At 41.6% G+C, this 18,386-nt stretch overlaps 1 protein-coding gene across 1 annotated transcript in view; it reads right to left on the bottom strand.

Annotated features, from left to right (window-relative positions):
* Nucleotides 1-18,386, bottom strand: part of nrxn2b (neurexin 2b) — a 493,790-nt gene that overhangs the window by 33,384 nt on the left and 442,020 nt on the right. Inside the window, exon 18 of the mRNA XM_026352346.1 lies at nucleotides 8,592-8,763. Within this exon, the coding sequence (XP_026208131.1) occupies nucleotides 8,592-8,763 (172 nt within the window). The remainder of the gene's footprint in view (nucleotides 1-8,591; nucleotides 8,764-18,386) is intronic.

The following is an 18,386-nucleotide window of genomic DNA, read 5'->3' as shown; positions in this document are numbered from 1 at the left end:
CTGTAATTAGTGATTAGCAAAGATGCATTGAGTTGCATTATGGGAAATGTAGGACACAGCAGTAGTTCTTATTGTTATCCACACAACATGCTGCAGAACTGGTAGACGTGCGCAGAAAGCTAGTGTATTCAGCTAATTATGGCTGCATATAAATAGCTATCTTAAAAAAAAAAGAGTAAATCAGGGTATGGCCAGCAGACGCTCTGTAAGTAAACATGAGAGGCTGGTCCACATTTATCCACACTAGTTGTGCATGTTTGCAGAGCCAACTTGCCTGCAGCTCTGGACCCCCTGAGGCTCAGACCATCCACCCTGAAACACTCTCTCTACACTGGAATCCAGAAACATGCCTTTCCTTCTCTTGCACCCCGTGTTTGGCGCCTGGAGCATTGGCTGGATTCACCATGATGGGACCCCCACCCTGAGCTGCTGTCACAGCTGCTGTGCTAGGGGCAGGGCAAGGTCATGGTGATTGAGTGGCACCTCGGGGAGACACAAAGCAAGGTGGAGGACGGATAAGATACCTGTGCTGGGAATGTAGAACGGCTGTTTCTGTGTCTGTAGGAGAGAGTTGGACACTAATGTGCTGATAATCCAGCATATGAATCATACACTCTTCTGTCTCTTTTCATATCAGTGCATATGTGTGCGTCTGTGGGGAGACTCTCCAAGGAGCCAACTGTGTATCCGGTAGCTCTGCAGACAGCCAGATGCCCTTGTACAGGACACCCACATTGGAAATCCATCCACAAGAATGGAGATTACATTGGAGACGATTGGCCACCGGCCATCCTGCTCTCCCTCCCTCTCACAGAAACTTCTCTCTGTCAAGCTAGCCTCATTCTATTTTTCATTAGGTAACTTTAGATGGATCACTCTCATATCCACTGGGCGTTTTTTGGAGCAGACAGGGAGAGGGAACCACTACTCCATGTACTGTAACCCTTTGGTAGTAAAAACATATGTGCAAAAATCAAGAATAAGGCTTTTATTCTCTTACAAAACTGGTTAAGTCTGCCGTGTGGTGATCTAAATTTGATTTTAATGGCGTATCTATACGTCATAAGATGGTGTTTGTTTTGTAGTGTAATTTTATTCCTCAACCCATCTTCTTTAATCCAGTGATTGCAGAGTTGTGTGCCTTTATGTGAAGCACATGGGAAAATAAAGCTATCTACCTTTGTTCAGTATAAATATTGCCCACCTCTGCATTTGTAACTGATGGTATCTCACTGTTTTAACTGCTCTCTCATCTTTCATATGTGCGGCAGTTATCAATCCTGCAGCTCGTTTTCGTTTCTTTCCCTTTCTCTTCTCGTGTCGACAGGATCCTCACCACCTTTCATCTTGGCCACGGTGGATTTGTGTGAGGGTAGCTGCCGGAGTGAGCCCCCCACTCATGTGGAAATCAAAGTTGTCACTTTTCTAATTACCCAAAGCAATCTTTTCCCTCTACTGCACTGCACTACTTAGCTGTGTCTCCCTCGTTCTCCCTCTCTCTCCCCATCATTACTTTCTTCACTCTTTCTCTGTTTCTCTCTCTCTCTCCATCATCCCATAGCCACAGGCCAATAATTCGAGATCCCTTCCAACTGTGCAAGATCCAATGAGAAGGAGGCGCAGAGCACCAGAGGCCCAATAAGAGCCTGCAGAATGAGGGGAAACTGTCATCGGTGACAAGTGACTAAGCTGGCTGACTTTAATTAACGCTTTCTTGCTACTTCTCTGCTGTACCTTTCTGAATATAATGATGAGTAAAATAAAGTTCCAAATGTGTCACATCAGATCAGTCACCTAAGAGGACCAGCTGTTTTTTATTAAACTGTAAAATATACAACTTACCCTAATTTAAATAATAATGTGGGGCTTGTTATATTGTTTTTGCACTTCTGAAACACGAATGACCCATACTCTGTACTGCTCCTGAAAGCCTCGTGCATAAAGCAGCACTGCGGCTGCAGTTTACACTTTAAGCTACGCTTTCTAAATAGAATAGACAAGAATAGAAAAAATACTAGATTTTCTGAATATTGTATATAATTTGTCAGAGAACTATAAATAATATTTATCATATTTGTTATCAAATCCATTACATATGTGTTTTTAAACTCACATGTAATTTTAACACTAATACTTTTTGAAAAAACTTTTAATAAAGTTTTATTTAGACTTACTTAAACTTAAAAGAACCTTGTGGCATCAGTGGAACCAAAAAAATACCTTTCTCATAAAAGAGTATTCAAATCCTAACAAGTAATCAAACAAAAAAAGACTTTGAAGGTCAAAACTTCAGGTTGTCAATAAATATTTTCTTCATGAAGAATTGAATGTTCAGAACAAAGCTGAAACCATTAGTAATTAATCAATTATTTAATTCAAAGAAAAATCATCAATGCTTTATGCTGCGGCTTCTTGGGCAAGAGAAATTTTACTGGATGTATTTCACCATTTTCATTTAAGAGGCAAATGTGGTTCCTTTATTAATGGAGAAAATAACTGGACATGAATCAATAATAAAAATAATTATTACTTGCAGCTCTTGTCCTTTGTAAGGTTTTAGATTGTATCATTGTGGAACACTGCTGTTCTACATATTAGTTTTAGGTACAGTAAATGTAAGTAATACAACTGGCAACTGAGCATTTTCTAATTCTAACTACTTTGTATGCTACCTCCACATGGAAAGGAAATTATATGTTTTGAGTGTTGAACCTCTGTAGTACAAAGACAATACAAGATAGTGGAGAAAACAGGTTGACACCATCTGTCTACCATTAATGCAGATTACAGGTTAAAAGTATGTAGCTGAAAGAAATATTATGTTTTATGTTTGTATTTATGAATTGAGTATTAAATAGGAATACCCAAATTGAGTACACAAAGGCTGAAGGGTGGGTTTATTATAGCATGTAAGTAGAGAGTTCTTTTCCACAGCCACCTGGTATGTAAACTTCTGCAGGCTATAATAATGACTGCTAATGACTCAGTAGTGAGTTGTACAGTACTTTCGCTATACTGCCTCTCAGTGCTCTATCAATGCATCCTGTAATTACCTTCAGCATCCTTAATGACAGAAAGTACTACAAGCTGACAGATAATTGAGCCTACAGTAGCTTACAGTTTACAGAGGAGCTCCTCTTAAACAATGTCACAGTAAAAATGGACTCCACACGTTCATCTATCCTCTTCTGCTCAGAGGAGCATCAAAGTCACACAGGTCTGCCTCCATACTCTTTGCCTGAAGGCCCAAGCTAGGGAAGTAAACTCTAGTCCACGTTCAGCTGAAGTTTATGTGCCTCCAGCCATTTGTCTGTCTGTGTTGTCTTGTTTAGAGTGCACCCCTCCTTTGTTCTAATCCTGTTGCTTTCCCCCTACTTTCAGCATTTAACTGGCACTGCTGAGTGCTTTCGTATTGCTTTTCCTTAAGGGTGATAGGGAAGCAGATCTCCTTGGCTTTCTCGACTGCCCCTCCCTCACATTGTCTCTCTATCTTCCTTGCTTATTCACGCTTGGCTTTCTTTCCCTCGGAGTGTGGAGGTGGCAAAGACAAAGATGGATATCTAGAAAACAGTGGGGACATAAAGACGATGCTAAAAAATGGTAGGTTGAAGGAAAGAGTGCAGCAGAAAGCTTTGTTGACCCCTTAGACCATTTATCCGAGGAGTAAGAACACCTTAACAGCTCAGCCGCAAGAGCTGGCGCTGACCTCGCTGGCACATAGAGACTCTTCTTCCCTTTTCTCTCCCTCTAATGGCCAAATTTCACGTTGAACGCATCTTCTTGATGTCTTAGAGAATAAAAAAAGGGGAATGACAGTAGCTCTCTCCTCGTACTTTGTTTGTCTTTCCTCTTTCTTTTGCTCACCTTGATTTATGCTATGTATTAAGCTGTGTGTTGCTCTGCTCAAAACAAGCATTGTCTTGTCTAAAAGCACTTCAAGTAGGAAGTAATTTTGGTTTCAATATGAAATTATTCTTGGCTCATCGCCCCGCATTGTCTGTAAATGTGCCCACATGTGCTGTATTTTACTGTACAGGCTATATGTAATTTCCCAGCTGTGATGCAATCCAATTTGTAAGGCGCCTATTATATTCAGTAACACGCAAAGCCTCATCCATCACTGCAGTGACAGCAGCTAGCTTCCAGCATGCATCTCTCTATTTTTTTCCTTCTTCTTCAGTCCATCATTTTTTTTTTCAGCAATGCATCTGTAGAGTACTATTGCTTTCCCACCCCTCTGCATCCCCTGCCGTCAGCCCTCCATCCATGCATTACCAACCCCCCACCCCACACAGCCACTTCATCTTTCTTATTCTGCTCAGCTGCAGCCCAGTCAGAAAGTAAAGTAAAGTGACAGCTTTATAGTGGATCTTGTAAATACTGGCAAGTGCAAAGAAACAGTAAGTGTGGAAAAAAGGCGGCACACTCTTCGCTCTCATTGGTCATAATAATGCCGTTATGAGGCAAAATATGATAATCACAGCCGATGCACTGCAATGGTGACAATATAACTATAGTTATAAAACGTATAATGATTATCAGAAGCTCTGGGGGCATGGCAATAAAGTCCAAATGCCAAACGTGTTATAAACCCACAGGAAATGGATGGATTTTTCCAGAAGGCCCCTTCTTAGTGTAATGTCATAATTTTCTATGGTGAATTACTATAATCACAAAAAGAGTTAATGCGGGGTGATTTGTAAAGAGAGAGATGAGACGCAGGGGAAATGTGAAACAATTCAGAGAGAGAGAGAGAGACAGTATGTGACACCTCCATACTGGACACTGGTAGGTAAGATACATCACAACACACACATGCACAGCTCCCTTGACCACTGAGGAACATCGTCTCCCTTTATCTTTCTCCTACTGTGATGCTGGAAGGGCAGCTGGCTCCTTATAATATAAGAGGGGGCTTAATGCAGTCTTATCTTCTGAATGAACACTTAATGTCAGTGTTACACTTAATGAAATCTTTAAGTTGAGACTGTGTCACTTCTGAAAGGAGAAATGACACATTCTCCCTCTTTCAAACTACAAGTTGAATTAATTAGCAATAAAAAGCATTATCCGGTTCAATACACTCTGAGGTTTTATCACTGCCTATTTTATTGTATCGTCGTATTTAACCATCAACGAGAAGCAACTAATTTCACCACAAATGACAATTAGTAGTTCTCACAATGCTACTGGTCAAACCCCATCTAATGCAGCTGTGTCTACACAGCAAGTCTCTCAACAATGTTTTCCCAGTTGGGTATGTCTTGTGTAAGTGATGTGCTCCTATTTTAGGCTGAAATCTCAGACACCGAATGAAGAAGTGAAGTCAAGTCTGACTCCCAGTAGCTCCCAGTCAGAACAGGGATGTGGCTGCTATGCCCTAGCAGTGTTTACACCAGCCAAAAATTAATACTCTCTAAGGCTGTGGTGTACGATGGCAAAAAACTCTGCAAACTAAACAATTAGCCACATCAGGTCTGCTACCTTTCTCATAACAGATGACCAGTAAATAAAGGGAAGAAGGTGTGAAATGGTACAATTATAGTCCATATGGCACTGCTGCTAACATCTGCCTGTTTATCTGTGGCCAGGTTGGGGTGCTCACTATGATACAAGGATGATTTTATTGAGCCAGTCTGCCATTTTGGGAATGTGGCAGGTGGGGTGGGCCAGTAACTGTTGCTGCAAGACCCACCGGGGACACCTGACACACTGGATTAGCTGGCTGCGTGCTGCTCTGACACTTTTTGTCTGCTCTCTGTCCATCAAAGGCATGCGTGCACACACACAGACACATGCAAAAAAAAAAAAAAAAAAAAAAAGCATGACACACACCCGATGCACTATGTCATGCACATGGATAGACATGTGCACTGTTGCACGTCGAATCAGACACATACAGAAAAACCCATAGACACAGACAGACACACACACACACAAACTCCCTGAGGACTACAAACATCACTTTGTGGGACATCAGGAGACGTGTTGCTTCGCTGTTCAATGTGCCTGACCCGTGACGACCATGTTTGCTGTCAACATCTTGTCTCTCCAAATCATCACCTCACAATGGCCTTCTGTTTATAACCCTGCTGCTGGCAAGCCCGGGCCTTAATGGAGGTTTTCAATGCAAACACTTCTCAGTCTAACTAATGTTTTGGACTGAAGCCCTAATTACAGAGTGCAGAAATAAGAGTGCGTGTCAGAAAAAGATAACCTGTCACTTTCTTTGTTGCGCCAAATGACAGGTTCAAGTTCTCCCTTTCATCTTTACCGGCGTTGTCCTTTTCAGAGAACTTTTACATTTCATAGCCATAGTCCATGAGAAGAGAAATCACATGTAATTCCCTGCTTAGAAAGACTCAAAACTCAATAAGATTCAGATGAGACTGTCTGATGTGGGTCACAACAGTCCCTTAGGGGAAACTGTGCTTCCTTGTCTTGTGAGAGAAATCTGACAATTTTGTCATCTGGTAACTTTCTTCTTCTAAATCTGGACATGGACATTTTAAAATGTCTTCAGTGTTCCACTGGGACAACATGCCAGAAATATTGCATAATATAAACATCAAGAAATGAACAACGTCTCAATACGTGTTAAGTATAGAGGATGTTGTCTCATTTAGAGAATCGGAAGATGTCTAAATTGCCAATCTAGGTCACAGGAACTTGTTTGAGCAGGGAAGCTCCCTCTTCCCCTTTATTCTTTCTACAAATTCCAAATTCACCCCCTCTCTTTACACACCTTCTGTCTCAGCTAGAGACTCTCACTCCTCCGCCCTTTTGCGCCTCAGCCTCATCCGAGGTTTTGCTTTGCTAATGTGCAACATCTCCGTTTCCCCAGCACGCCGCCCTGCCATACGATGACGACTGGAGCCATTAAAGTGGGCGCCCAAAAATAGTTTGAGTGTATTTAGCGTACATAAATGAATCAGAGCTATTCAACATTGCAGATCAACTTCCATCCTCATTCAATCCCCATAACCTCCTAAAACTTCAGCCTCGCTCCAGCCCCCACTAGACATACACAAAACTCATTAAGTAAACTAACAAACAGTCTTAAATTCTTGATCAGTAGAGGAAAAGGAAAGGAATGTTTGACAAAGACGACAGAGCGGCACGGAGGTGGGGTGGGGAGAGGAATAAAAGGAATACAATATGGGCTGTGCATCAATGTTTCTTGATGAAACAAAACAAATCTGGATGATGACACTCACTTGCCAATGTTAACAGGCTGCTCTGATGTTATTTTCTAAGTGGTTAGAGCTATTGTTAGTTCAAGGCTCCTGTTTAGAGCACTTGCTGTAGTGAAAAGGGCTGCATTTCCATCATAATAATAACTGAAAAGAGTGAACTGTCACAGGGCGCTTCCTCTTCTGGCTGTGATGCATGCCCCTCAGTCCGGCCTTGCTTTGCTGATGGATGAGAAACAGAATATGCTTCTCTCCATGCCAAAACAAAGCCTGAAAATATGGGATCACTGCTGTGACAGAGAATGTCACAGTCCCATTGCTCTATATGTCAACTAGAGTAAATATCATGGACACATTAGCAGCACTCTCCCTGCTGTTTGTATCAATGGCAATACATAGACAGTGCTTTGACACAACGGAAATGAAGTGCACTGACTTCAGTGGGGAAGGAGATTTACAAGTTGGTCATTATCAATACAGGAAAAGTACCTGGTGGGCAAAACTGTTTTCAGATATTTGAATGTACCATAAAAAGCTCCTTTGTTTGTAATCAGATTGTTATTCATTCACATGATCACTAATACCCAACGCTGGCAGATAGTAGAGACCGTCTCAGCCTGATGGTTACCAAATGCAAACTTGAGACGGGAACACAAGATGTCTTCCTTTGAACAACCATGAACAAAAGGGAAACACAATGGAGAGAGAAATTAAGCAAGAGCTACTGCATAACCGAAAATAGCCTCATAATTCAGGCCAAAATAAAATTCCTTGATTATGGTTAAACAACAAGCGAGGAAATAAGTGCGCTCCCAGTAGTGAATGACTCATCGGGTATTTGCCCTCGTTTAAAGTCTGTATGTGTAATGATTTTGGTATGTGTTTATCTTTGAACCGAGGCATGACTTAAAAACACCTCCACATACTTTCCCAGCTTGAGGTGTTTTCACTGTGTATCCTGCCCAAAACCCATGCTCACTAGCCATACCTGACTTGCATATTCACATTGTGCTGGCCTCGATTCAACACTGGCTTTCACAGTGCCAGCAGCCACAATGGTAAACTAACTGCAGAGAGCTGGATGCTCTTAGATGGGAGATTGCTTGCCTAAGGAAGGTTGTTTGGCTCTTCCTGCCTTTTAGACTAGAACCCTACTTAATAACCTAGAATAATGCAGGCCCGCTTTAAATATGAATGTCACGATAAATAAACCAGAACCCTTACAGAATGTTCTATAAAAAACACTTTTAGAGGCACATAGGATGCAGAATTACTGAATAATGTTCTTTATCCAGAGCTCCTTCTTTCTCTCTCCACTGTGTTACACAGTTTATCTCAGAATTCATACAGTTAAGACTGCACCCCCCAGTCCCCAAATGTATTTATCCCTGTTCCTACCTGAGGGGAAACGTTCGATGACAGGCTGGTTGTCCACCTGTAGCGTGGCATTGCCACCACTGCGCGTGAATCGCACCACATGGTATTTGCCATCGCTCACCATCACCGCACTCTCCTCGATGGTTATGTCGTCCGTTCCCACGTTGAAGATCACGCCGATCTTTCCCCGTTCCTATAGAGAGAGCACAGAAGAAGAACATTGTAAGAAATACATACTTAGCAAGAAAAAAAAAGCAACGGGCCTGTGGAGTCAGGTAGTCTTTTTAACTTGTTACAAACAAAAGACATCCCAAGGAAGGTTGAAATGGCATCAAACCATAAAACCACCCATGCTAATTGCCAGTGAGAAACTTTATACCCGGCTCGCTCCCTGCTTTACTGGGCTTTTAGTCCATTTTATTCTACCTGGCTCCATTCTGTCTGTGTAAGCAGTACTTGTAATTAAAGATTAAGCTGGCAAAGTAAACAGGTTGGAGAATTACAGGCTAATAGCCTTGGCTACCATTCTGTTCTGGAGAGCCTCGAACAGTAAATATGGTTCAGGTAAAGAAGTTGCTTCTTTTCGTGTGGCAGAGCAGATTCTGACAAGATGGTCTTTTATCTGCTTTTCTTTTTAATGTCTATATGTAGGATGTGTCTATGCAGCTGAGTGGATGACCACATCAATTTGGATACCACCAAACAACATGTACAAATGTATCGTTTGGTTTGCTAATTTCTCCATTCTATGCCGATGATTTGGTGATTTTCTGATACAATATATGATTCATCAACAATCTTGAGGAGTTGATTAAAATCTTTTTGTATAGATTTTGAAATCCTATACAATGCCAACAAGATACATATTATTACAAGATATATTATAAGTGATCATGATGATTTCTTCCTGTATGCTGTTGCCTTTAGGCAGTGTAATTAGATTAAAGATACTTAAACTTAGAACCACTGCATAACCAATCATCTGTTGGATAATAAGGACATTTACAAACAGTACCCAAAGAAATATACACAAGTGAACATCCTGGCTTGCACATTTAGCATGTGCTCACTGACTGTGAAGATCTCAATATTTAAGCCTGTGGAGTTGCTACAGTGAAGGCAGCATGCAGGGACTTACTACAGCTTATAATCATAGGATGAGGCTTCTCTTACATGTGGAAACATCTGTGTTTTGACTTGTATGTCAAGCCATTATTGTGGCTTGGTTTAAACTGTGTGTGATCTGCGGACCTCTCTCAGAGTTGTCTTTAATATTATTTAATATTTGAGTTGAAATGACTGTACACATGATAAAACTTCAGTTTTTCTGACAATAATCAACAAAAAGTCCTTCACTGCCCGTAGGCCTGAGCATAAGATGACACACACATCGGCCTGGTAAAGAACAGAGTAACTTGTTGAGGACTCAGGCACCTTTAGTATTCATCAACCCGGTGACCCCCTCCCCTCTACCATCTATTAGTGTTGACAGCCGCCCACTGCTTCGAGTTTATTACAGTCAACCGCCTACTCTACTCTCATCTCCCGCCACCTCTCTCCTCTCCCTCTGTGGTTCCTGTCCTCAGTCCCAGGAAAGGTCAAAGTCATTTACAGAGTTACAGTCTGCCAGAGAGCCATAGAACAAGGGTGAGACAGAGAGAGAGGAGAACAGACAGAGTACATACCAGACAGCACCATTACAGGCAAAATTGTCTGTCTGGCAGTAAATCTTCTGCAGGTTTGTTCTGCACAGCCACACGATCCAGAGCAGTAACTGTCCCGCTGCCCATACTTGTGGCAGGAACATTTCCTGCTTGTCACCACAGGTCAAGCTCATTTGCAGACAGGGTTACCTTTGAAAGCTCTCATCAGCCCACTGCAGCAACAATTGTATCAATTCCATTGTCTCATTAACTATGTGCATTTTTTTTTTTTTGCCACCTTCCATATGCTGAGATTTTCAGAGGTGGACATGTATCTTTTGCTTGCAGCAGTTTTCCATTATTCATGGCTGATTAGGTATTTAAAACAGGAAAATAAAACACACAATGTTAACAGAACTTAAAATAGCAAGTTAATTGAGTAAATAAGTCCAAAGGTTGTACTGTAGATTAATGAGCAGTGTAATCATAGTCAAATTCATGTGCACCCTAACCACTCTATGAAGTGCGTACAGTATTCAGCCAAGGCCACAGTATGGCCATGCACTGATGACAGCAGTGATTAGGATATTAATTGAGCATGTTTAAATGGCAGTGTGAGTTGAAGTGCTTGTGATTAATGCCGTAGAGAGATCTGCTGAGAATAAGACACAGTCCAAGCAGTCAGAATGAACAAGAAGAATCAGTGTCGAAGCACAACAGGAAGTGGACATATCGTAGCTCTCTATGAAGATCAGAACAAAGTTAGAACCAGGGTGAGTTTTACTGAGTGAAGCTTTATGGACTGCTCAACATATGATCTAATTCTACAATAAGACTTGAATCTCATCTCGAATGGCAAAGTGCTTCCAGCTTCTTAGGCACTTAATCAATTCATTCATGTTATGGACTGACCCTTGCAGTCTTTCCACCCGCTCTCCCTGTTCATGCTGAAACCCAATATTGATTCTAAGACACGAATATGAATACTACCAGAGAGCATGCAAATGAAAATTTAATCAAAGCTTTGACTATTGATACCTTTGAGACACTGCTTCAAGACAAAAAAAAAAAAAAAAAAAAACTACAAAATTAAGAGGGTGAGTAAAATGCTATTGGATCAAATGGATCATCTCTATTACAGCCCACGCACTAGGAAGCTTAGAATAATCATAACACCTTTGCTTTGAGAATTAATTCAATTTGCTAGGCAAAAGCAGAATGAATCTATGCTATTATGACTGAAAAGCAGAAAGGAGAGTGAATTTGAGTGATATTTACAGAGAGATTAGCATTTGTGTTCCGCAACATTAGGGTTCTTCCTGGTGTTGGGGAATGTATTGAGCCCATTACGGTGGGAAGCCGCTGGGAGCCGGTGCTTTTTTAAAAATGATTTTAGTGTAGCAGTAATGACATTTTAATGGCCATTTCCCTTAAGCGAACATATCTCTGGAAACAGAAGGAGGGGGGAAAAAACTCTTTGAATGACTGGGAGCAGTCAAGCCTGCAACACTGAAATGAAGGGACTGGTAGGTAACTGACAATAAGCCCTGGCTGCTCTTTAAACGTCACAGCTTCTAAACTTCTGCTAAGCAGCCTTTAATCTGTTGCAGCTGTCAGCTAATGCCTGGAGTATGACTGTTACGTTTTTGCTCTTTTATTCAGAGGTTAGCTCATCTTACTTCTCTTTCTGTGGGCAATCAATGGTGTAGGTAGGGGGTCCACTGTTGACTGGAAGGGAAATAGCTCGGCTTTATGATCCATTTTCAATTACATCTGATTTAAACCTCAAGCAACTGAGGAGGACAGCATCTTTTTGACATCGTGAGGTTCAATCAGCCAATTAAAGATCTCCTAAGGTAGGAGGTTGGCACGGTGTGTCATATCTGCTAAATGGATTGACTTTACATTTTGTTGTTTTCATTGTCACAGAGGAAAGTGCAAATCTGGTGAGAAAAGAGGTCTAGTTAAGAAACTAAAATGTTTCCTCTTGAATATTATTATAATAATATAAGCACAAACTTGCTGTCCTTGCCAAATACCTAACTTCTGAGCACATGAAAAAAAAAAAGATGTTTTATTACAGAGGAGAAACTGCTGATGAGCTTCTCATGCAACAGTACATTGAAAGCAGAGTTTAGTTTGTGTAATCCTCTCATTAGAATCTCTCCTTCCCCTTTCTCAAAGACAAAGACAATTGGCTTTGCAGCAGCCACAAACGAGAATGAGCGGTGCTGGGATACCGAGAGCATTTCCGTCTAAAATATTTCAACATGACCTTGCAGTGTGCGACACCGCGTTGAGGTAAACGCTGCTGGCGAGAGCGGAATGCGAATGAGGCAGCGCCACAGCGAGGCCTCTGTCGTCATGTGTTTGTCGGGGGTTATCGGGCAGCCTAAGAGAGCTCTCGCTGATCATGCCAAGCAGAGAAGGAAGAGTGAAAACAGGAGGATGGGGAGGAACAAGGGGCAGAGAGAAACACAGAGTGATAAAAGGACAGAGGAAACCTTGATGATCCTCCAGGGCCTCAAGGTGCTTTGAGATCAAAGCTTCGTTTGAAGATGTCAAGATGTGGTATTCTCTCTGCTGAATTCACCGGTAGTCAATTAAAAATGAAAAAACGACACAAAGGGAGAGTGTGAATGCATTTCGAAAGGATTTGTTTCTTGATTCCTTTTCTTTACAAACAGCTTAATCATGATGTGCCTCTTCAACAACCCCTACAGCTTCATCTCCTTGATTTGTTTGCCTTTCTTCAGTGTCTTCCTGCATTTCCCTCTTAGATCTGATACAAGTGCCAGACAGATGAATTGGGAAGAGAAAACAACAGAGATGCTGGATGGACAGCAATCGCCTGATCCAGCTGCAGCCGTTTGAATCGCAAGGCATTTTGCATTTCGCTGTATCAACATGCCTAAGAACCGTGGCGAAACGATGGCTGACCAGCTGAGGAATCTGCTGATGCCGATGATTTGGTTTGACAGATTTCATATTAATAGTCCCGTGGGTGGTGGAAATGCAAACTAATCATCAGCTTCTTTCTCATTTACCCAATAATGATCTATCACAGCTCGCATCTGCTTGAGCCTAACTTGACATACCAGTGTAAGTATGCAAAGCTGCATTATTTATTAGCGTATGAATCAGCCGGTGGAGCAGCATCGACAGAGATGACTGATAAATAGATTTTAAGTGGATGCCTAACGAAAAGCTTTTTTTTTTCAGCCTTCTTCTACAGACACACAAACACACACACATCTGACAGTTCCACCTGACATAGTGCAGCCTATCATTTCTTAGTGTTGAGAAAGCATTTTAACTTATATACCATCTCTCTGTACCAATGTTGCATTTTATGTCATTACAGATTAATACTGATGAACATTTTTCCAAGAGTGCCCACAGGCGTCATTCAGTTTGGTAGATCAAAGGTATCTCTGCATCTCCCCTTTCGAAGGTAATTTCAGTTCTACATGGGCAATCAGCTTGTCAACATGTATGCCTCATGCCTGCGAGTGGAGATCGGCTGTGGCATCTGCTACAAGGAAAACGCCATAGCTAGGACTAATGTTCCGCTCTGAAACTGCAGCGTTATGTAAGAAGAAATAGGCTGTTGTGTAACATGTAGACTCCTCACCGGCTAGATCAGCCCGCTGTCCGTTCCCCCCCCCCCAACATCCTCTGTGACAGAACAAGGAAAAGACTAAAGGGCCAACAGCCATGTGGGATCAGGAATTCTGTTATCTGGCGTTCAGTTTTCACGTCTCCCCCTCTTATCATTCACCTCAAATGATACAGGGCTCATACACATCGAGCTGCCTGTGTGTCGCATCAATTTGGGTGGCAGAGGAAAAAGAGGAAGGCAGCGACGAAGCAGTCACTTTGCAGAGAGGATATGCTTGGTTTCATTTACTACACCCTCTCTTTGTTTCTGCTTCACTCAACTTATTTGTATGTTTGCCAAGACCCCCGAGTAACCTTGAGAGTGCCGCCCCCCATCTCCTCATCTTAATAGCACTTTATCTTGTCTTACCTGCCTCCACCCCAAATCTTTCTTTTCATTGCCTCTTTTCAGCAAAAGTGGTCATGGCTATCTGTTCTTTCCTGCCCTGAAAACGACAAGCGGCTGCTCTGACAGAGAATTGGATCTCAATGAAAAATCAATGACTTAGACAGATGTGGCATATGTGTGTGTGTCTGTGTGTGTGTGTGTGTGTGTGCGTCTGATACTGAATCTGCCATCCGAGCATGACTCATATTGGGTTTGCCCATTTGTCCCGGAGTACACACACACACTGGAGGCGAGCCAAAATACTGCAGAGAGAAGCAACATTTATGCTAAAGGAGGAGAGAGGGAAAAATAAATCAGCCAAAACATCATCCTCCATAATCCTAATTATGTTGTCAGCTAGCAGTCTTAATTCACTCCGTGTCAGCCTCCAATCTCAAGCACTAGAAAAACAACACAAACGTACACACACATAGCTGACTCCATCATCATGTCCACCCCTGAGACTGTTGATGGATGGTGTGTCCTTCATCACAATGACCATCAGACCTGTAGGTCAGAATCCCAGCTGACCCACTCCTTCTCATACATGCAGCAAACATGGGAACGTCCTTGAATGAGGTCACTCTGAGCCCTGCCACACACACACACACACCAGTTCCTTGTTTACAAAGCTGAACACACAAACATGTTTTTCTACTGGATGGAATTGAAATGACTGTACAAAGTTTGATCTGTGCTGTAGCTTCTTTGTGTCTCATGAGCAGCTGTATTAATTGAACCACTGACTTAGCTGTAATTTACAAAGACTAGCAGTGAAGTGTAGTTTCCTCCAACCCCATTTATTTATTAGATATTTATAACTGACATATAGTTCAGTGTCATTTTGTCTGTGACCTATGACCTTCTGGTTATACTAGAGCCTCTCGAACTACCCATTCTAGAGTTGAGAAGCTTGTCACCGGCAAAGTGAGATCCATCAAGTCTTGTCTGGCTGCCCTTCACTGGCTTATCACAGAAGAAAAGAATACATCTGAGTGGTGATATTAAGGCAGTATGCCACCTTAGTACCAAAATAGAAATCATTTACATCTCTGAATCTCTCCCTGCCAAGACACACGTTAAGACGGATTCAGTTTATCAAGATGCCCAAGTGAACGTTGAACATTCAAAAGAGCAAAAATGTTTCATGTCAAGGGCTGCTTCATGCCGCTGAGCAGAGACGGGTGGAGGACGTAGGAGATATAGCAGACAGAAGATGAAGGTGCAGGGATAATGGAGAGGGTGGCGATACAATGATATGATGAAAGAAACAGTAACAAGAAGGGGAGGTGTACAGAAGAAGGAATGTTAGGAAAGAGGAGAATTAAAAGATTGGGAGCTACAGCGCTGGAGCTGTGGGGGCGTATTCCTTGAGGCAAAGCCAGAAAAGGATCTCCTTTACTGTGGCGGTACATATCAACGCCCATCTGCCCACTCTTTATCTCCTTACCAAAAGCCCTGCTAGGCCCAGGCATTGGTAGATGTTTGTCAGTTCGGGTGACTTAATAAGGCCAATAAAGTTTCCCATCCACATATTTTTTATCCTTTTTGTCTCTCTTCTGTATTCAATTATCCTTTGACTTCACCAGCTCCACATAATCCTTCATCAATTCACTAAACGCTGAGATATGGCAATAATCCCTGCATCTGCCACCAAAGCTAATTATACTGACTAACTTCCTGGGGACAGAGAGGCTGACATGACATTTTATCACTGTTACCAAGTATTAGAAACTCAAGAAAACTACTGTTTTTCTGAATCTTCTTGCTGTGACATGACATGTTAGTTCTCTCTCTGCTAGCTTGGTCCCAGACCTCTGAATCGCTGCCAGCATCCTATTTTTCTGGCAATTTAAATAGCAGCTACTACAAAACGTGAAAGTGAAATGGCAGGCCCTTTCAGGCATCAGGTGTTTGCTGCCTGTTAGAACAATAAGAGCTTCAAAATCAATTTTTGACTTTTTTCAACGAGGAATAGCTATTGCCTCACCTTCACATATTCCCATTATCATTTCTCTCACTTTGGCTTTTACCTTTTCTTTGCTCTTTCTCAATGTTTTCATCTGTCAGCCCTCATCACCAGCTCTTTCACTCCCCGGAGGCTCATTACTGTGTTGATTGGAGATGCTAACATGGGTTTGTTAGAATCCAATTGATCCATGTGCTCTTGTGAGTGATCTGTGAGAAAGAGTTGATACCCAGAATGCTCTGTGGATGGTGAAGAAAGGTGTAACTCAAAGCAGGTTTGTAGATCATTTCTGGTATAAATCTAGGCAGCAAACTGTAAAACAAGATAGCCGAGTCCTTGAATAGTCTGCTTAATCTGTCTTTTGTTTAGTAGCTTTGTACAATAATAATCCTTTCTGACATTGTATGGGTTCAATCTGTGGCACAGTGTTAACTATGCCTTATTTGATGCTGGAACAAATCCAGAATGTATGAATAAATCATCATCATTGTGCTATTTATTCAAATTAAGTCATTAACCTTGATTTAAAAAGTTAACATTGCGTACATGAATGGAGCAAAACAGTGGTAACATGTTACTAACTTCCTAAATAAAGAAAAACAACAACAAATACTTCACCACACATTAACTCTGTACACTTAACAGAAATGGTGGATTTGTGGTACCTGCATCAAAACCGATGTAATGTTAATCCCAGAAACAGAAACAAGCAAAACAAAGTCGTTTGCGCTGTGCTGGTTGGTACTTAGTGCTGGTATGTTGTGATAAGACTTCTATACTAATAAAATATTGTGTATAGAAACTCATTGCCCACATTACCCACTGCAACTCATTACATTGATTAAGAAACTTTAATAGGTCTGTTTAGATACTAAAGGGCAACACATACAGTAACGCTTTCACATATCGTCTACCTTCAAAAACAGGTCTAATTGAATGGAAATCTGTTTCAAGGAAAGCTATTCTGTTTCTAGCTGAGGTCTAAAGTTATGTCCTTCATTTGCTCAGAGGAATTCAGACAAAACACAATATTAGCTTTTCCATGCACGGGTGGGGCCCATTGCATTGTTTCCTGTTACTATGAGATGCCATGTGGGTGTGATAAAACAGAGTAGCAGTTAAAATACTTACAATAAATAAGTACATTTGCATGAATGCAGTTATCTTAAGTTCTCTTTGCTTATGTTATATTTTGTCCATAAGTTGTGCAAAAACATGATGGAAGTGAACACCAGATAAGATGTTGCAATGTTCGGTTGAGCAAACAGTCTGGAGTTTAGGGTAAAACAACAAGGCAGAGACAGACAGACAGCAGAGGAGACACTGAGTCCTCCGCTGTCGCTTCTCATCTACAGTTTGCACACACAGTTTGTCATGCCTGAGTACGCACTGCAAGAAAAAGGCTGAAATGGGAGATTACTTCTTTTTGTCTCTTTTTGATGTTTTTACACTTTGACTGAGTGAATTTGTGCGTAACTATGGGCAAGACATGTGTATTAATGTTGGTTTGGCAGTGTGTGTTTGTGTGTGTGTGTGTGTGTGTTTATGCGCCTCTCTCTTGAGGAGAAGCGAGGCAGGCAGCTGGCTGAAATTGAAGGGAATGACTGTGACCTTCGGACAAAATCAAGAGCAAAGTGTTTTCTGTCTCCATTGTTTTCTCCACTCTTCTACACATTCTGTCCTCACAGCCTCATTTTACCTCCCTACTTTATCTCTTTCTTCCCTCAGCACAGCAGAACAGAGAAGCAAAAAAAAAAAAAAACGAGCGTGAATCTGTTTGCCTTTTATTTGTTTCGCTCTCTTTTCCTCCTTTGTGGTTCCAAACCACCTTCAATCGAAAGCAGCGATGGCACATATTGTACAGTGCATGTGATTTGGACAGACTTAAACAGCACACTTTTCCTGGCCCAATAGAGAGAAGCTTTCTGAAAGTTAGATCTAGAAAATAAATCATTCTGTGCTTCTATAGAGCTGAAGATGACATGTACCATAAAATGGAGAACTATGACAGGTAATCCTTAAGTCTGAAACACAAGCCCTATGCACATTTGGACCACAGATAAGCACTCACGTTACCTCCTTTATATCTCCCACTTTCTCTTACTCTCTTTAGTCTCTGTCATTACTTTGTCTCTGTTCTGTTTCTCCTGCCTTCC

Source organism: Anabas testudineus, chromosome 18 (genome assembly GCF_900324465.2).
Source record: "Anabas testudineus chromosome 18, fAnaTes1.2, whole genome shotgun sequence".
NCBI classification, from domain to species: domain Eukaryota; kingdom Metazoa; phylum Chordata; class Actinopteri; order Anabantiformes; family Anabantidae; genus Anabas; species Anabas testudineus.
The sequence above is the reverse complement of the archived record's forward strand: the minus strand, read 5'-3'. Positions and strand labels throughout refer to the sequence as shown.